Source organism: Hippocampus guttulatus, chromosome 7 (assembly GCF_054856545.1).
Source record: "Hippocampus guttulatus isolate MCC_2025c chromosome 7, RoL_Hgut_1.0, whole genome shotgun sequence".
Taxonomy (NCBI): Eukaryota; Metazoa; Chordata; class Actinopteri; order Syngnathiformes; family Syngnathidae; genus Hippocampus; species Hippocampus guttulatus.
The window spans coordinates 13331983-13352414 of record NC_141267.1 but is presented as its reverse complement, the minus strand read 5'-3'; the positions used below and the strand labels follow the sequence as shown (position 1 = coordinate 13352414).

General features: G+C 43.4%; 1 protein-coding gene and 4 non-coding genes across 5 annotated transcripts; all 5 read right to left on the bottom strand.

The window, feature by feature from the left end:
• Nucleotides 1-475: 475 nt before the first annotated feature.
• LOC147202326 (U5 spliceosomal RNA) lies at nucleotides 476-590 on the bottom strand. The gene has a single exon (XR_015101503.1). It is a non-coding gene; the product is annotated as a U5 spliceosomal RNA (small nuclear RNA).
• A 362-nt stretch (nucleotides 591-952) lies between these two features.
• On the bottom strand, nucleotides 953-1066 carry LOC147202325 (U5 spliceosomal RNA). The gene has a single exon (XR_015101517.1). It is a non-coding gene; the product is annotated as a U5 spliceosomal RNA (small nuclear RNA).
• Nucleotides 1067-1607: 541 nt separating this feature from the next.
• LOC147202324 (U5 spliceosomal RNA) lies at nucleotides 1608-1721 on the bottom strand. Its single transcript, XR_015101523.1, has one exon. It is a non-coding gene; the product is annotated as a U5 spliceosomal RNA (small nuclear RNA).
• Nucleotides 1722-2888: 1167 nt separating this feature from the next.
• Nucleotides 2889-3103, bottom strand: LOC147202323 (small nucleolar RNA U3). Its single transcript, XR_015101511.1, has one exon. It is a non-coding gene; the product is annotated as a small nucleolar RNA U3 (small nucleolar RNA).
• Nucleotides 3104-5179: 2076 nt separating this feature from the next.
• Nucleotides 5180-20149, bottom strand: sin3b (SIN3 transcription regulator family member B). Its single transcript, XM_086116046.1, has 19 exons — nucleotides 19651-20149; nucleotides 18503-18609; nucleotides 18150-18303; nucleotides 15742-16110; nucleotides 15454-15609; nucleotides 15146-15274; nucleotides 14963-15055; nucleotides 14753-14871; nucleotides 13844-14057; nucleotides 13597-13713; nucleotides 12458-12696; nucleotides 11707-11890; nucleotides 9925-10816; nucleotides 9231-9400; nucleotides 8974-9147; nucleotides 7971-8063; nucleotides 7792-7886; nucleotides 6950-7148; nucleotides 5180-6252 (listed from the first exon to the last, which is right to left on the bottom strand). The coding sequence occupies exons 1-19, from the start codon at nucleotides 19759-19761 to the stop codon at nucleotides 6016-6018; spliced, it is 3852 nt and encodes a 1283-aa protein (XP_085972172.1). The 5' UTR covers nucleotides 19762-20149; the 3' UTR covers nucleotides 5180-6015.
• Between the last annotated feature and the right edge of the window lie 283 nt (nucleotides 20150-20432).

The following is a 20432-nucleotide window of genomic DNA, read 5'->3' as shown; positions in this document are numbered from 1 at the left end:
CTGCAAATGATATAACCCGTGATATGTATACTGTATTGCAATACTTTCATCACATAAAGTCCGTATAAACAAATACTAAAGTGTTGGGGTATGGTTTACATCTTAATAGTAAGCTTTTTAGGATACACGTTTGTGGGTAAAGCAGCGAACACTCAGCCAATCGTCGACACGACCGTTTAGTAGGTCCAATGGATTCTTTTTCTGACTGAATACTGCATGTACAAAATTAGTCTAACGCCTGTCTTCAGCCTGTCTTCGATAGCAGCACTTAAGCCAGTCAATCACGGACCTCTCTTTAAAATGGGCGAGATATGTCCAATTAGATGTAATTTACATTTTTGAGAAGGATACATCCGATTAAATTGAATTTAAATATTTGAGCAAGATCTTCTATGGCGGGGAGACACGTAGTGAAGAATATCCCTCTGGTATGTTTCACTACTTCAACGATACACCAATTTTAACATAGTCAAGAAACTCCGCTTTCACAGATCATCAAAAAATTGAGATATAACTCTTGTTATTCTTCCCCACGGAAATCTTTAGTAAAGGGCGAAAGATTTATACGATTTGAAGAGAAACAAGAGCGAACTATCTACCTACCGGCTAAACGGGCGATACCATTGCCAGCCATACCGTCTTACAGGGACGGTCTTACACTCAAATCACCCACTGTAAATGATATAACCCGTGATACGTTTACCGTATTGTAGTACTTTCATCACATCAAGACAGTACAAACAAATACGATGTTGTATGGTTTATGTCTCCATAAGAAGCTTCTTTGGATACATGTTTATGGGTAAAGCAGCGAACATACAGCCAACCGTCAACACGGCCGTTTACTAGGTCCAATGGGCTCTTTTTCCAACTGAATACTGTCCGTAAAAAACAACGTTGACGCCTGTCTTCGATCACAACGTCTGAACCAATCAATTTAACAAGGTAGAGAAGCTCCGCTTACGCAGAGCATCAAAAAATTGAGATAGACTCTTGTTGTTTCTCCCCACGGAAATCTTTAGTAAAAGGCGAAAGATTTATACGATTTGAAGAGAAACAAGAGTGAACTGTCAGTTTACCGGCTAGACGGGCGATACCATTGTGAGCCATACCATCTTACAGGAACGGTTTCACACTCAAATGTGTCACCTTTATCATTCCACTGCAAATGGTACCCCGTGATATATACATTGCTATACTTTCATCACATCGTCAGTAGAAACAAAAGTGTTGATGTATGGTTTACATCTTCATAGGAAACTTTTTAGGAAGCACATGATTGTGGGTCATGCAGTGAACATCCAGCCAATCCTCCACGCGGCCGAGTCAACTCATTTGGTAGTAACTGGATCCAAATTTGAAGTCAGTTGAGCTGATCATGGGATTGTAAATAAAATTTGAATAATTTTAAAATTGGAAAAACACGAATATTCAAAGTCAATTGAGTCGGGTTTACAATTTATTCCTGTTGAAAACTGCCTGCACAATGTGGAATTTTCGATGTCAAAGCTTAGATGGGGCCCGTGTGCTTCAATAGCGAAAGAGCACACTAAATCACCTCTCAGATTTAATAGGGAAGTATTATGATTGTATTTGACAAACAGAGAAACCCCGCTTTCGCAGGGCATCAAAAAATTGAGATAGACTCTTGTTGTTCCTCCCCACGGAAATCTTTAGTAAAAGGCGAAAGATTTATACGATTTGAAGAGAAACAAGAGTGAACTGTAGTCTTGCAGCCGAAACGGGCGATACCATTGCCAGATATACCATTTTACATGACGGTCTCACGCTCAAATGTGTCACCTTTATTTTTCCAATGCAAATGATAACCCGTGATATGTATATTGCTATACCCCCATCACACCAAGTCAGTATAAAAAATACTAACGTGTGTGGTTTACGTCTTAATAGGAAACTTGGTACAAAGGATTGTGGGTAAACACACGAACATCCGTTTAGCGAGAAACGTCAGTCCCAGGCAGCCAATGACAAACATCCAAGGGAGGCGAAAATTACCCATCATGGATTTATATCTTTCATAGAATATAATAGTTATTTTAATCACCTGAAAGAAACACGACACGACAAACAATTTCGTAATATGTAAGAGGTGCCATGTGAAACTGTTTTTACTTTATTTTATTTTTTGACCAATCAGATTCCAGGTTCACCACCCTCGGCCTGTATGCAAGCTTGGAATGATGTCGACGTTTTGTCTGTCCACTGATTGGTTGATCTGAGCTAAGATTTCCTCACAATGCACAGTCAATAATATTGCAGTGAAGCGTATCCTCCCGTGTTGGAATTCTTAATAAAACCTGCGCAAATAAAGCTTTCGTGAAGCACGTTGAATCACCCATGTACCCACAATCCTTTGCGCCAACAATGTCTCCAAGGAAGTTAGCGAACCACATTTGTGTATCAATCTTTCAATGTCTCACGAGACATTGAAGCTAGTGTCTTTGACAATCTTGTTATTTTTCGCCTTGAAAGTAGAAAAAACTGGGAAAAAGCAAAAACAAAACCCTCAACAGTGTAGGTTTTTATATGACGTCCCTCTTAGGTCGAAGTACTGAAGGATATAGAGGATGAGTGCTGCGCGTGTTTCCAAATTGGTTTATTATTTTTTTGGTGTGCCGACCGTTGCACAAGTTGTCTTTCAAATAAATATTGATTATCCAATAATATATTTGATAGCTGGTAAGCAACGTTGAATAGAGACGACGTTTCCCGCCCACGACATACAGTCATGGATCCTCTAATCTACCAAATGATTATGGTGGAGTAGACTTTCCTCGAGTTTAACGTCACGAGGTAATCAAGGAAATCCTGTTAAGAATTATAATCAATAAAGTATACTTTAACACTTAACCTTTTGGCTTGAGCGAACTACTCTGAACATACTCCATCCCTCATTGCTCCATAAGAAGCAGCGAACGTTCATCAATGACATAGAACTTATGAATGACTTCATTATTCTATGGCAGCTTCACGCTCAGGAAGGAGTATCAAACCTCATCATCGTAGTTAGCGAGACCATTCACTTTAGAAAAACATTTCTCAAGTTAAGAACTATAGAAATGATCCCTGAAAGTATAGTCTTAACTCTTCATCGGGCGACGACGGGAAGTCATCTTTGCAAGTACTATTTTTACCCAGAGGGCAAACTTGGAGGACCTTTTGTCCAAACTCAGTACGTCACGACTAGTAGGGACAACATTGACGAAAAGTCAATACTTATTCGATTTGGGCGACTTCAAATATTTTAAAAGTAGGTTACGTTACCAATTTGCGCGTCCCAGAATGCTTTGCGGCATCTGGTTTGCTATTTTTCGTTTTTTAAAACGAAATCATGTATTTTAAAAGAGTAACGTTAAAACAAAATGTTAGTGGAAATTAACATTAAAATATACATAAAATGTTATCTTGAGTTTATGGGCACTGGTGGTTTAAATTTACGTTTCTACGTGAAAGAACCAAAACTACCGTACGTCGTTATTAAGTTCCGGCAGAAAGTCTGAAAGTGTACCGGTTCCGCAACAATCAAGTAGCGTATTACAAATGTCATTCAAACGTTTACCACCCCAAACTATGTAAGCTAATTCTTATAACCCAACCACGCAACGCTTAAACAAACCAGAATATGACTCTTCATGTCAAATCGGAGACACAATTTAACTTTCCCTCGGCCGTTTGAGTGCTGAGCCTAACTAGCAGTTAGTTTCTATGCCACTTGAGGGCAGCCTTTTGACATTGCGCTTCCAGTAATTACCATTTATTTAGTGTTTACATAATTAGATATCTAATTAATAGTGATTTAATATTGTTCATGGACGAAAATAATGCAAGGACGTTTTCTTACGCACAAGCAACAACACGTTCAAGACAACGAATTAACATGAAGACAGTGTAGTATAAAAATATACAATCAAGTAATTGTTTGAATTAGCAAAGCTAGCAGTGCCTGTAGTGCTAACCTCACCCGCTCGTGAGGTACTTTTAGTTTTACGCAGATTGTTCGACAATTATAAACTTACCAGTATATTGCATACGGAAGAATGGCCCATGTTAACGCTCCACGAATGCAAATTTAAAAAAAATTGAGTTAAAAAAATCTTGGCATCGTCCATCATTCTCAAGAGTACAATGCGCGTTTTCGCAAAGGTGTTCATTGCGCACGCGATGAGCAAATATAGCCCTCACGTCATTACCCAAAACGTATGTAATCGATTAATTAAGCAAGCATTAAAAAATCCTCACACTTATAACTACGTTTATTTTTGATATTTCGTTTATATGTGTAAATATAAATATATAACAACATATCCTCCAATTCTAGAATGACTCAGTCCAGAACTTACGGACAAAGCCAATCAACCCCCCAAAATTACATGTCTTTATTTGTCCCTCCTCTTGTTGGCCAACTTGAATATCAAATATAATGGATAAAATAAGATTTGGTTATTTTTGTCTTACCGTAATATGCACAATCACCATGGAATCCAAGACAATATTGAATGCCAAATCCTACCTTTACCCAAGATAATAGGGGAATACTCATTTGATTGACATTGACATTATTTGATTAAAATGTATTTAACAGTATACTAAGATTTTTACACGGTACAATATTTGGTGTACAGTACTACTGTTGTGGGCCAGAATCTATGCCAGGTTCCCACCGGTGTGATGTGAAACACACTAGTGTGGTAAAATGTGGCATTGCATATACCGTAGCAAGATTCAATGTTTTATTAGGCAGTAGTGTGTGCGAAGAAAATCCAATGGTAACAAAAATCAATTCTTCCATTTTCTATAACGGCTTGTCGTCAATCCTCATTAGGGTGATCACGGGTGATCTTGAATTTATCCTGGCTGGCTTGGGACGAGAGTTCACCCTGGACTGGTAGCCAGCTGATCGCACAGCACATGTAGACATCTATTAATACATCTTCATCGATGGACAATTAAGTCTCCGAGGTCAAGTTGAGACAGTACCTCAGACAGAAACGACTATTAACCCTTTCATGCACCCTGTAACCTGCATAACATTAGCTGTCCACCGGAGTAGCCGCTGTCTCTGAAAGGGTCAACAAATCATCACCATACCAAATATTTGGATTGGCTTCATTAAGTAGCGCTTCAGACAACACGTGTCCACCATCAACATCTAAGAAGGTCACAACTAGGTTGTTTATTTTATGATAACTGATACAGGATAAATGTTATACATTCTATTTTAACACTGAGATTTTTGCTTTTTATTTTCAATGTCAGTATGCAAAACAAAAAAGGGGGGGTCAGACAACATAAAGAAAACATTCAGTGGAATCAAGATTATGATACATAATTTCTTCAGTATGAAATCAATCAACTTGCAGGACTCCTTGTTGCTGATAATGTGCTTGGGTACGATACCAAAATAAAAAGGAAGGGGGCAGAGGGGTTAATGCAAACATCAAGAGTTGGCCAACAGCAAACACTGTAAAGAACCACATGATATTCAAATGGTGTTAATGCATACTGTATATAGAAAAAATACATATGCACATACTTGTCATAATGAATTACAGGATACACAAACATACATACATACACGTGTTTATACCATGATATCCTTTGTAGAAACGCGCATTTAATCCACCAACAAGCAGAAGGCTATCTGGCTATACAAGCTAAAAACTACACAAGACTTAAAAAAAGAAAAGAAAAATGAAACAGACATTCACATTTCTGAAACTTTTCCATTATGTGGTCAAGTCTTGTTGACTTAGTGCCAGATGATACTGCTGATGCTGAGTGAAAGGGTTTTTGGGAAGGTTGGGGGGGGGGGGTCTGATGGCCCCGTGGGTCCACACTAGTTTATGACCTTTTTCTCCCAACATGCTCACTCTGCACGAGGGAGTGAGCACGTGGGTGACGGTACACAAGTACTGCAAATGTTTATTTAATGTAAGGATGTCCATGCATGTAACCTCTGTGTATGTGCGCACACACCCGCGCAAGAGTGTCCTCTTAAGGCGAGGCTGGGGCTTTGTTTCCGCTGTAATGAACACGGTATCTGTTGACCGCCTGCCCCTTGAGCTCCGTGGACAGGCAGGTGGTCTTGCAGGGGATCATGTCCTCCTCGTCCTCTCCCATGAGCCACTTGTGCACACCGCGCTCCGCCGAGGATGTCACGTGCTCGGCCCGCCAGCCCTGGTGCCACTTGGCCAAGCGCTCGTGCTGGCTCGCCGCCACTCTGTGCTGAGACTGGGACAGGAAAGACGGGTCACGTAATTTAAAGCTGTCGATCTCACACAGGGTTGGTGAAATTTCCGGCAAATTCATACCTGTCCAATTCCAACTAATTGGTCCAAAAAGTATTATTTATTTACTACAAATAAGTTATTTTTGTTGCTGTACTGTATCCATGCCAGCAATGTACCGTGACAGCTGAATGCTCTTCCACTAGATGGCGGAATTTACCTGTGTATACTTGCTAGCATATAAAGATTTTACACCAATTTGTGAGCAAATTGAGACAAAATGAGCATTTCACAGATTTTTCTGTTTTTCTACCTTAAGGGACTCGGACTGCTTCAACAGTCTGATCATTCACCTACCGATGCTGCACGAATTACATAAAAATGCATAATCGGCCATCACAATTTGTCACAGGTTTAAAAAATCACTTTGTGCAAACTAAATTAACCTACAAAGTATTTGAATATACAATACGCTTCCCAGAATGCGCAAAATGAACTGCACAGCAATTTAGCAGACGGATTCCTGAATGAGCCCGGTTAACTATTTATATCGACCTTTTAATAAAATAAATACATGAAAATAACAACAGCTCCACATAGCTTAAGTTTGCAATCAAGTCGGTGCCCATTTTTGCAAGCGCAAACCTCTCTGAAAACTTGGCCCTTGTAGAGCATCCGAGAAAAAAGACCTTCCACCCTACCTTCCTGGCCTTGACCAGCGCTCCTCTGCGGTACATGTAGTCTTCAGAGTTCATGACAAACACCATCTTGTGAGTGTTGAGCTTGAAGCGACAGTCCAGGCTGCCAGCGTTTTCCACGCCGAGTTGCCGGTGCCACTCTCGCCTGCAGCGCATCGCCTCCACCTGGCGTACTTGCCAACGCCGGAAACGGCGAAGGTTCCTATCAAAAACCAACATGTGTTAACCTTTTCTCATACGGGCACTTCAACACCAGAACAGGTACAAGACTATATGGCCCCAAGGGGGTCTTGAAGAGCATGGACAATGATATCAAACAAACATAAAAACAGACAGAAATAAAAACAAAGACAGCAAAAATGAAACCGACACAAAAATAAAGCCACAACAAAAACACACAGGCATGTCACTAGTTGTAAAGCAAAGATCCTGTTTTTGTGTAACCCTGCTGACGAGCTGACAAACAATGTCACCCTGAACATAAGCATTAACATCAAACAAAAATGCCATTATTTTTATTATATAAGATTTTTATTGCCATTATTTTTATTATTTTTACCTGTTTATAAATCCCTGGGGTTATTTAATTTTTACACTTGAATGACAATTAAAAATGTGAAATGTCTTCTTCTGTGTACCTCAAACATTTAAGTTAATAAGGTTTTATGATGGTAGCTATGTGTCCTTGGAAGAGACTGAGACTTTTCCATTATTTTATCAAAGGGGAAAAATGCCTTAAAAACATTGGGGAAATAAAATCTATGGTGAACCAGCATACGAGAACAGATTGTGTTTGAAATGTCACCAAGTATAAAACCTAACAAGTGTGAGTTGAAGTAGCTTACCGTGGAAGAAAAACGGGCTTGAAAAAGTAGCCGTCTGCTTGTGAACACAGACTAGACTCAGTTCCAACAAACTGCTCCATGTAGCTGGACAAACACTGAAATAAGATAAATGACATGATTTCATTGGACCAATCACACGACTTGATGTTATGCTTTAAAAATGTATCTAATCCATTTACTTGAATGTCCAAGGGGTCATCAGTCTGGGCCTCCTCAGTGTCCTGCAACTCAATGGTCATTGTCACGTGACCCTTATTTTGAATAAACATCACCTGATGGAGTAAAAGGCAGATATCAAGCCATTTGCTTCAGTTTTGTAAAAATGGAATGAGAAGAAGTTAGAGCCATTAAACGTTCCCCAGTGAATAAAGAACTACATCCACCCATTTTCTTCACTGCTTATCCTCATTAGAATCGCGAAGCACATCGTGTAGAGACAAACTACCATTTTTGGAAAGTGGGAGGAAGCCACAGAGTACTCAGGAAAAACGCACATAAGTACGGGGAGAACATGTAAATTCCACACAGGAAGGCCGCAGCCAGATATGGACCTTCAACAGACATATCAATGACTGGACTAATAATTGGCCCCTCGCAGCTGAAGCCAGAGGGCCGCCATCTTACGTTGCCATCTATCCATTTTCTAATCCACATATCCTCACAAGGGTCGTGGGCGTGCTGGAGCCTATTCCAGCTATCATTGCGCAGAACTGGTTGCCAGCCAATCGACGAGCACACAGACGAATAACCATCCGCGCTCACACCCACAGCGAGGGACAATTTAGAGTGTTAAAAAGACATCCATGAACTAAAAATAATTCCTACATTTGGATTACATGATTTCACCGGTTTGAAAAAGCTTCCAATCACATGTGTATGCATATTGTATAAATGCATGATTAAATCAGACAAAAATTCATTTTAATGTTTAATGTAACCCCTTGAAAGCTCATACTCAGCAGTTAACAGGGCCTATGAGTACAAGGCTGTCATATTTCGCCAAACTGGAAATAGCTAAACGCCATTATCCACAACGGATGTGATGTCAAGATGGTTTGTGCATAGAGCCCTCTGCAGGTCACGACATCGGGTACAGCTGTACAATGATGCGGTCAAGTGCTGTTTCAACATTTCTGCTATTACGCCTTTGTTAGAATATATTCCTTTCTGATCACTTCTGACCTTGAAACAGTTCTCCTCAGCCATGGCTCTCTCAGCCTTCCACTGGTAGCTTGTCTCCCAGGCGGCTCGCACGCACTGGGAAGACAGGTTCCCCCCGGCAGCGCCCCTCTTCCTCTCAGCCAGATACAGATCGACCACTTGCAGACACACCTCGTCGCTCACCAGGTGCTGGAGCTAGACTCGCATAAAGAGTTCATGTTAAGATGTGGAGAGCATCCCAACGATAGTAAGAGTGCAGTATGTGCGACTTGGCCTACCTGCCGGATGATATTGTGGATGACCTTGTCGATGGTAAAGCCGATGTAGGCATGAATGGTGAACATCTCCCGCAGTGTGTCCTCGTACTGAGTCGAGTCAAGGTTGCCGTCCAGCAGGCTGCGAACCATGTCCAAGAAGGCCGGATAGTACTCTTCTAACTCCACCTCACCTGCGCACACACGCGCACGCACACAGGCACGCACACACAAGTATGCGACATCAGCAAATGTTTGCATCACCTGTAGTTTCAACTAGGGATCAGTAAGTGTAATATCATCCTGTAGAAGGGTATGAATTTGTACCGCAGTTACCGATACAATGGACGTCACGTTCATTAATTGATGTTTTTGTTCGTAAGTAGGGAAACTACTTAACATTGCAAGGGCATTTTTGCCTTGGACGATGCAGTCTACCATTTGGTCGGCAGTCGAATTTAAAGTGAAGGCGTGAAAGTAGGACTCCATGGCGCAAAAGTGGTTAGCACCGCTGTCTAACAATCTGAGGGGTCCCGGGTTGAAATTGTGGCTCTAATGCTTATGTTCTCCCATGTTTGCATGGGCTTCGTCCCACATTTCGAATTGTCCTATGGACAATTGTAAATCTTCTATTAATTTAACAAACATGCTTTTTAATGTGTGAAAAAGCGGAGCCCCCCCCCCCTCACCCAAAAAAATAGATATGCTCATAACTTACTTGGCTGTTTGAGACGCAGCTCCATGGCAAGGTCGCATGCCTTTTCCCGCCTCCCTTCGGCCACGAGAAGCCGCTCCCTGCTCTGCTCGGCGCGGTGCTCCAGCAGCTGCCGCTCGGCCTGCCGATACACCCGCAGCAAGCGCGAGCACAGAGTCTGGTGCAGCCGCAGGAAGAAGTACCAGTTGTTGTTGACGAAGAACAGGTTGTAGACATCGTCCAGATCCTTCAGGTGCTCTGCTTCGGGGTCACGTAGGTCCACCTTCTCAGCAGTGGCGCCAGAACTGACCTCCATGGGTGTGGAATCAGGGATAGATGTGGTGGTGGTCAACGTTTGACTGCTGCTGCCAGGAGTGCCGCAAGCCTCTGTGTCGGGTGGTTGGGACGGGCTGCAGCGCCTTCTTCTGGATTCATTGTTTAGTTGCTGCTGGTTTTGGGCAGTGGCTTGACCCTGGGCTGGTTGACCTTGAGACTGACTACTGGTTGCTGCTGCTCCGGCTGCATCAGAAGTGTTAGCATTTGTTGGTGGTGGTGGTGGTGGTGGTGGTGCTGCAGTTGTCGTCATTGCTGACACTGCCCCGCTCGCTCCTCGTTCTCCTCCGTCCTCAGGATCCGCCTCCTCGTCAGTCCAGTCTTCCGTGTCGCTGAGCTCACCGCGGCGCGAGAAGAACAAGTCAGGGACGAAGTGCTGGATGATGCGCTTGATGTGGTCCTTGTCGTCTTTGTGAATGGTGGGCTGGCGTTTGACGTGGTAGATGATGAGTGCGGCGGCGTCCTCTAGGACCTGTTTGTCCTCATACATAAACACCATGTGAGGCTCGCTGGCCGACGGCGCGCTGGAGCCGTTGCGAGCCTGCTGGCCTACGCCTCCCTCTTCTGTGCTCTGCTCCTGTCGCTAAAACACAAGCATGAAGAGCTTTAAACAGGCTGGATCAACCCTCACAGCAATATTTATCCCTGAATGAGCATTACGTGAAGCTATTTTGCCAAGCAGAAGTATAAGAAAAGAGAAGTTGATTTGCTTTTTGTAGTCTCATCATTCAGTCTCATTGCCTGATCATTTCGATTCTTGAACATTATTCTCGTCGATTGGCTGGCAACCAGTTCTGCGCAATGATAGCTGGAATAGGCTCCAGCACGCCCACGACCATTGTAAGGATAAACAGATTAGAAAATGGTTGGATGGATGAATATTATTCTTGTGTAATGCTACGTTCCACTTTACTGCTAAAAAGCCTCGATTTGCCCATTGTGGGAATTATGAAAGGCTCATTCTTTTCTTTTCTGTGTACATGTATATTATGCCAAGGTGAAGGAACTCAGCAATCTCGAGGGATGAGAATCTTTGTTTGGTCCAACACACAGCAGTTGCCTCAAATGCATTACACGTACAAAATTACTCATACAAAATTCAAAAATGACTGAGGCAAATTATGCTGCTGGCCTCCGAAAACAGGACAAGTTGGTAACACAATAACGCATGGGTGTAAATGGAATAATAGACGGTAAACATTAACATGTTTCATGCATTACAACCACAATAGTAAGCAAAATCATTAACATGATTGAAAACTATGAGTGCTCATCATTGGAGCCCCTGGACAAAAAGTTAAAGTTACTCTTTTGCGCCAGACTTTCCTACTGAGACTCAATTACCTCTGTGTTATTTGTGAGGCTGTACAAGACATTGCACAAAATATATATGTACAATATTCATTAGATATCACACTCTCAATGTCTCCAAATGCTGGTTGATGCAAGTAGTTGAAAGATAGATGCATTTACCTCATCGTAGACACTTTCAATCTCATTGAGGAGACTCTTTGAGCGCAGAGCCTTCATGTCATTCTGTTTGAAGTTGACTCCTTGGTGGTCCAGGGACTTGAGGTAGGCCTTCTCATACTGCTCCCTCCAGATCTTGTTAAAACCCTGCTGGGCCTCTCTCCACTCCTCTTCCTTGGCTTTCAACCTGTGAATCACAATGCAGGTTCAATTGGAAAGTCTTGAATATGGTAATGTGAGCCCCAGTCGGTTCGGACAGCAGCCTTTCAGTTGAAGTTTAACATACCCATATACAGTATACATAATACATACTCAACAGCCATAACATTAGGCACACATGCCTGGTCCAATAAGAACTTTCATCAATCACTCCGCCTGTACAAAGACGAAGACACCCAGCTTCAACTGAGTCTATCAGATGTATTACATTCAGCAATTTTTATTTTATCGAGGCAGTACTTTTGCGGTGTATGACCGTACTGCATCACACAAGAACTGTGTCTTACATTTAGATACTACACATGAGAGGGGCACAACATTGCAGGGTGCAGTTAGAAATGGATTGCTTTTTTACAGCACGAATCAAAACGGAGGATCAATTTCGCTATTCCAGTACAGTATAAGGCTTATTACTCAATACAGTACTGCCCATGCAATGCTGTGTGCATTGACTGTAAAACACCTAAATTCATTTTCAAGACAGCTGTTTCTGGTATATTTGACAATTAAAAAGAGAAAAAAAAAGAGCTCTAACCTTTTGAGCACCACAGGCACTGCCGTGGCCGGGCTTCGTTTAAGCCCCTCGATGATCTCAGGGGCTTTGTCACCATAAATTCGATACACGGCGCGGCGCTGGATGACCTCGGAGGTGCCACCTAGGCAGTCATCTAGCCGGAAGCGATCCTGGTCCTCGGGCGAGAGGCGCAACAGCTTCTTCTGGACGCTCTCAAGCACTCGGATGGTGGCTAGGTTGGTTTCCAGAACCACATCCAACTAGTGGGAAGATTTAGAAATTGAAATATTTTCATGAACGCTGCCTTCATTCAAAGTGTGTACAATTTTGTAAAATGAGTTTGAAATGATAAAGTATTGGGTATCATAGTCTGGAGTATATTTAAGGTTTTACTTGTTAATTGGTAATTACTAATGAAGCAAGGCAATTTCAATATTTTTCAGACTTTAAATAAATCTCACTTATTTTTTCATAGTTTGTGTGGGCCTGCGACTTGTGTTTCTTAAAATTGGACCTTGGACTCAAACCAAAAATCCCCATTCCCGAATCATGTTGACGACAGCAAATGAGTTCCGGTCGGATTAGAAACTTCTGCTTCGAACAACAGAAATGTTTTTCTTTCTTAACATGCCTTACCTTTAGAATTGTGTCGCAATGTGGCCAAAGGCTGAATCATGGTCGGTTAATTTGACTTTTGGTCCTGGAAATAGTAAATCCTTCTTGTGGCATGTTGTACGATCAACATGAGTAAGGAACAGGGATTTTTTGGTGCAAGGCCCACGTCTACTGTTTTTGGTCTCGTTTTTTGTCAATTAAATTTCCCCAAATCTTTAGTGGGAGGAGTCTATTCATCTCAATTTTTTATGATACTTGATAGGCGTTAGATGCCTAACCGCCGCGAATGAGCGTTCCCTGTGCATGACGTAGATAGTTTACACGGTCTCTAATTGCTCTAATATGCTTATTTATGTGCTAGGGTCTTTTTTTATCCTGGACTTAAATTATCCTCAAAAGAGGATAGTTCGAGCGTGGTTTTTTTCCCTCTCCCTACTCTGAATTCTGACTGTAATTTCCCCATTGTGGGACAAATAAAGGATATCTTAATCTTAATTACTGTAAAGGTTCACACAATTAAAAACATATGAGCATTTATGTAGTACCTCAAATCGTTCATCCTCACAGCGGTGCAGCTGCTCCTCATAAGGAGTCTTTTTGGAGCTGACGAAGGTGGAGTCCTCTGACCAGGAGGGGAATGACACCCAGGTGTCATTTAACACCTAAACACATCCGTGCATAGCATAAGTTGCAAGGCTGTCTGTGCAGAGAATTGTTTGGTGCGTACCATGCATTTATTTGTCAATTACATATTGCAACAGCAACTGAATAGGAAGGGGTGGAGGGGCACACCTCTTTACATAAGGCGGTGCGCCCACTGCATTTAGGCTGCTGGTAGGTCTTGGGCAGTGCTCTGTAGCTGGAGCCCAGGCGTTTGCAAGAGGCATAATCCACCTCCCTGCCTCCTCCTCCCTCCATGTAGCGATCCGACAGCCCCGACATGGCATGAGAGAGCTCTTTGTCTCCCAAGAAGGATTTGAACTGTGTGTACACTTCAGGAAACTTCCTGGAAAGCATTTGGATTCAATCATGAGTGACAAATATCAGGATTTCGGATACTGTTTACTCCCCCCCCCCCCCCCCCCCCCTTCCTCATATTGTTAGGCAATTTACTGTAATGGGAGCCATATATTGCTTTTTATTATTATACAGTAATGCATGACCCATATGTTTCTGTGACAGCTTTACATTTTTTTGTTGTGATTTGCTTTTCCCTCGTGTGGCGGTAATTGATGACCTCAAACTCAGACTTATGCTCCCATTATATGAATATACTGTAGCTCATCAGAGAGAAAGATGCAAATCGAACAGTTAAGAGCAATCTTCATGAGGTGACATCTTGAGGTTACATCTTTCTGAGAAAAATGAGGTGACATCTTTCTCATCTCACTTTTATTTTCAAACAGATTCTCATAGCGCTTTAACCATGATTCAGAACACAAAGAAGTGCTTGACGTCAAAGAGTAAAAGCGCAGATTTTAATATTTAGATATGAGATTGACTTGACCATGTGAAAAAGAAGTTTGAAAAATTCCTCATCTTTGTAGAGCACTTCATGGAGGATGAGCTGCAGTAAATTGCATTTCAGCATTTAAAACGTCGGACGACATTCTCCAATATAACAAAATATTTTCTCATTAATGTTATGATATGGTGCATTTTTGAAGTAGGCCTACAGGTCATTTTCCACTTCCTACTTACCCCAGGAAAGGAGTGACCAGCTGGAGTAGCTCAGCTCCTGATACCACCTCCTGGTTGAACAAGGCAATGCAGCGCAGGAAGTTCTCATACACTTCCTGGCTTTTAAACAGGCGGCGAACCTGAGGAATGAATCACATTGGCAGGGATGCTATAGATCCTGTACTAAACACAGGACTAATCTACCATGGAAAAAGGTAAAAGAGTCCTCACCTTATCAAAGAAGGAAAACTCTCGCAAGACTCCATGCTTGCCAACTGAAGCGATGGACTGGTCTTTGGTACAGGAGGAATACTTCATTTTTTTCTTGAGAGGGAAAAACAGTCATGTCAAAATATTCTGAAGTGTAGGCCTACATTGATGTTAAACAAGTAGTAAACTACTCCAGTGCGTTACCTTGAGTAGTGGAGACATGTGCGGCAGGAGAATAGGTCGGGGCCTCTTTTTGTTCTGTTTGGTTATCAGGTCGTCATCCTCCGGTCTTTTCAGCTGCTCTTTTGCTCCCGTCAGTGAGTTCCCGGTGAACTATTGACAATACATTAGATCATGTATCACTGGGCTGGTTCTCAATTAACTACAATAGATTCATATGAATACTACGCGTTAAGATTCTTATTAAGAAGATAATGTTATCAGCATGACATTTTGAAGAATAAGCGAGGCAATCGAAGTGGGCAGGCTCATGTCGCGCCTTTTCTACTGACCAGCGATCTCTTGGCATCAGGCAGGAATTGACCAAACTCGGCCAGCAGGTCCTCTTGTCCCTTAAAAAGGCTGGCAACTTTGGAAAAAACCTCATCCTCAGTCATCCCGCTGGTACCTCGATTGCCCCGGCTCTCCTTCACCTCCAGCTGCTCCTTCTGGAAGGTGGAAGGCAGTGAAAGTGTTATCAAAAAGGACATTAATCAGCGTGAAGGAGAAAAGGCCACAGCGTAGGAATGACTAGCAACTTAAACAGCACAATGCGGTGGAGCTCTCAAACAAAGTACTACCTGATAAGTGTGAAGAATCTCTAGGAAGGCTCTGTAAATCTCTGGGTGGTCCAGAAAGCGATTTTTAATCTTGTTTACGTAGCTGATGGCACTATCGAACTCGACCGGGCTGGTCTCCGAGGCAGGCGGGGACACAGACGAGCTGGCAGTCTGATTCTGACTCTCTCTGCTTGCCAAGGGAAGGGACAGTCTGCTGGGATTTTCCATGGCCCCGGCTGAAGAAGTTGAGGAAGATAGGGACTCTGCTGAGGCCGACTTCACGTCGCCGGTGTGTGCAGGTCCGGCTTCAGAGGTGGTGGCGCACGTAGCACCCGAGGTTGATGTCACAGCGGAGGTGGTGACAATCTTCCCTTGTTGGCCGGGTGACACCTGAATAGAGGACAAATTTAAATCCAAGTAATCTCACAGTGGAGAAGAATGTTACATCCAACTTGGACAAAATGACGTGCCAGTGAAAAGATTGCCCAGATAGTGGACACAATTTTAAGCATTTGATTTTAAATCTCTACTTTTTTTAACTGGAGCGGTTCACGAGCCAAGTGTGAAGCGGTTGGAATGAAACCTCCAAATCTGAGACCATGGTACACAGTCGGAAAAGGGTGGAATGACCTGACCTCTACAGGTCGGGATGAGATCCTGCCCCAACCTTCGGAATTTTTTAGTTTCTTGGGGTCTTGCTCAGGAGTGAGGGCAAGATGAAATGTGAGATCGACAGGCGGATCGATGTAGCGGCTACCGCGATGTGGACTCTATCATTCTGTCGTGGCAAGGAAGGAGCTGAACTGAAAGGTTTTTGATTCGTTTTAGAGATTATTGGTCTTTTTCAGAACAACTAGTAGTCGGGGTAAAGTATCTCAAGTGTTAATACCACTGAGGCTACCAAACCGGAACCCTTCAACACCTCAGCTCCGCCTAGAAATTCTGGCAAGGGTGTAGAGCTGGTCGACTGTTCCACTGCCGGGACGAAAACCGCACTGCTCCTCCTGACTCTGAGAATCGACCTCCCAACAGACCCTCCTCTCCAGTAACCCTAAATAGACCTTACCAGAGAAGTGTGATAGCTCTGTAGGTGCAACACACCCGCCAGTCGGTGGAATTGAAGCGGTCTTCCAAGTATTCTCCCCACCGATTCACAACATCGCAATTCGAGGTCAGCAGCACACCATCTACGCTACACAAAGTGTTAATGGTGTACTGCTTCCCCCAGAATTTCCTTGAAGCTGACCGGAAGTCATTTTTCATGGCCTCGCCGAATTCCCCCCCATGCCCGAGTTTTTGCCTCAGCGACCGCCGAAGCTGCATTGCGCTTGGCGAGCCAGTATCTGTCAGCTGCCTCTGGATCTCCACAGCGGGTTCGGGGATTGCCACCATGATAGGCACCGGCCACAGCTCCAAACAACGTGTAACATTTGCCATGGCAGTCAAAGCCTGGATGAGAAATCTATTCGGCTGTAGTTAAAGATGTGTCGATGCAACTAAATGTGACATTTTGGAAAAGGGTGGACCAACTTGGAGGCAGTCTGTTAGGTGATGGGAACCGCTGCATTCCACAGCATCTTCCACTTGCTGCCTACAAATCATCTCAAGCTGAGCCATGCGTTTAATTTACCGATAATGCCAGCCGTGGCATTGCTGTTTATAACGCTTGATATTGAATGTTTGTGAGTGAGTGAGTGAGTGAGTGAGTGAGTGAGCATATGCAAGCCCACTGTGCGGTGTGTGTATGCGAATAATGGACTATTTTCCATGATTTGGTAGAAATTGATTCGAGTTTTAGGTGTTGACACAAAACTAATGCGATCAATCATTTATCGCTGACTCTAAAGCCGAGCACAGCTGAGTTAGGTTCATCGAATTGAGTCTGCCAAGACCACTAACGTACTCCAAAACGACCCGGTGTTCATGTGTCATTCGTAGAAACGCAAGGAACCCCATTAGAATGCAATGGGCCAGAGTGGACCGTACAGGCAACCGTCTGCCTTTGAGCCTCTGGGATTCAGCAGCCCCATCCCCCACAGTCTGTTAAAAACAGCAAAACTTGAACACAAGACTCATTTTCTATGTCACTGATGGTGTAATGGTACATATGCCTGATTTACTTGCAGGTCACGTGGGTTCAGTTCCCAATCAGTGAAGATGTGAATTTGTGTGTGTCCCCTGTAACTGGCAAGCAACCACTTTAGGGTATAGTCTGCTATTTGCATGATGCCAGCCGGGATGGGCCCCAGATCCCTGCAACCCTGAAGAGGATAAGCCGTATAGAAAATGGATGAATGGATGCACTCACTACCCCACATCACTGGTGTAGAAAGCGATTGTCACTGTCTTACTGATGTGGCCACATCTAATTATAGCCTCTGGAGCGCCAATTTACCAGGAATGCAGTAAGAAAGTGGCTACAGTCTCACCTGTGTGGAGAAAGGTGACTGAAGGAAGGCAATTCCATTCTTTGGGACCTCTATCCGATACCCAGGTGGGAGGAAGGCGTTGAAGCCCAATACTAAGTCGGGGTGTCCATGGAAAAGTTGTGACACTCGGTTTATTACTCCTGGAGTATCAATGCTAGACAAAAGAACAAAGGGGGTAAAACAAACAAAGATAATAGCAATCAAATCTGTGATTAAAACACTCATTCATAATTCTGTTTAAATGTTGAGCTAACTCAAATGTAAGCATTGCAATAAAGTCCTGTAGACAAACATCCAAATCCCGAGCAATTACATCTTAAGTAGATGCAGAGACGCAGATAGATGGGAAATACCTCTGAGACTTGAACTCTTTCATGATGTCGAGAAACTTGTTGTATATGCCAGGGTCGTTAGCAAAACGTATTTTAACCTGGTCCAGGTACGACAAGGCATCTTCAACCTGCAACACACGCCGAGAGCATTTGGAGCATTATGCACACCACAGAAGCATTTTGGCATGGTCAAATAACGAAGCAGGATGCTGAATCAGCTCTGCTGCAGTTCAACAGCGTACGCATCATATTTAGCTCAATAAGCAACTGACCGCGACAAATTGTACGCGAACACACACAAATGCAAAGAAGAATGTCCTCAATGGTACTTGCACATGTGTCGAAGACGACATATTGACTAATCCGTAATCTCTACCAACAAATACTCAAGTAAACAGCTGTACGCGGTGTACAGCAAGAAAATAAATAAATAAATGAATGAATGCGTGGCTACCAAAACACGCCAGGAGGCTTTTGTTCACCGTTTCGTGCCTTTCTTTATTCGTAACAAGCAAGTTTGGGATTAGGTTACGATGAAATTGTGTATGTTCGCACAAAGCATTGTCAGATATATTTGCGGGGCTACTGGTGTTAGCATTAGCCAGTCAAATGACGATAATAACTCCGCGAACACCTACACACGCATGCACATTTTGACACTCGAGGTTTATTCGTCGCCCATTTTAACCACCTCATGGTGGAAAAATGCGAACACTGCAATACGAATAAACGTGTTAAGAAGCTGCTAATCAAGTGGAGTAGCCTCTCGGCTAGCCTGACTGACGTCCTCCACTTTGTTCAGGGTGGTTGAAAAAGAGAACAAGGAGGAACTTCCCACAAGCGAGCTTTTTTTCCGAGTTCACATTTGCTCGCCGTGGCCGCCAATGACATAGTGAAATGAGAAAGTAGCGCAAACTGTGTCACTCGACTGTCACTTGTGACGCCAGTTTATACAAAATACACTTCCCACATTTAATCTTAAATACCAATGTTGTGCTGTTAAAAACGAATTACTTTTCATAGGCCAGTGAGCTCCGCGGATTTAACCAACTACGCTTTCACTCGTCTCGACGTTCGGTGCCTCAAACAAGGCAAGCCCGGTGTAATAAAACAAAATGGTTGTGACTCTGAGGGGACTTTTCCTCCCCCTTTGCTGTTTGTCTTCTTACCTTGAGCTTCTGGAAGTGCTGCTGCTGCACTTGCTTTTGTGTTATAACGAAAGGCTTGTCTTGAATTTGGTTAATTTGCTTCGCCGTGCTGTGCGCCTGGATCTTCGCCATGAGCCCGGCGAAGGGAGGCTGTGGGAGCCCAACTTGCAAGGGAATCTCCGGTGTCGCTTCGGCGGGTTGGCTAGCCGACAAAGCGTCCTCTCGGTCGGGGAGCCAGCCTGCCACCAATGAGCCAGCGAGCAAAGCAGTCCTACTTTGCCTGGCTCGGGCAGTCTCGCTCAGCACGGCGCTAACGGACGGAAAATCCAGCCGAGTGGAGGAAGATGACAGACAGGCTGCTACCCGATTAGACTTTAGCGAAACATCGTCGAATTGAACGAGCGGAGTCAAGATGCATCTGAGGTGGGGAAAAAAAGCCGAGGGACAATGGTTACCGTTTATCGCGTTTAAAATAACTATCGCCTGTCTCTTTAAATTCGGCGGCAGCGCTGTGTCTCAGCGTCCGGAAGCCAGAGTCCAGTGAGAGAAAAAATAAGGGAGTGAAGAATTGCAGTGCGCATGCGCCACTATGGGAGGAGCTGAATTCACAAGAATGAGAAAGCTTCACTCCCTCTTCATTGCTACAAAGGAGCTGTGTTGCTTCATGAGAAATCACAGCGCAAACACATTTACAAACACTACAGCCCAAGTTAAACAACTAACCGATCACTGAACTACATCGACCAGGGCTTACAGCAAGGATAAACTTCGTATCGTATGCGTAAATAACACAGGGTTGCAAA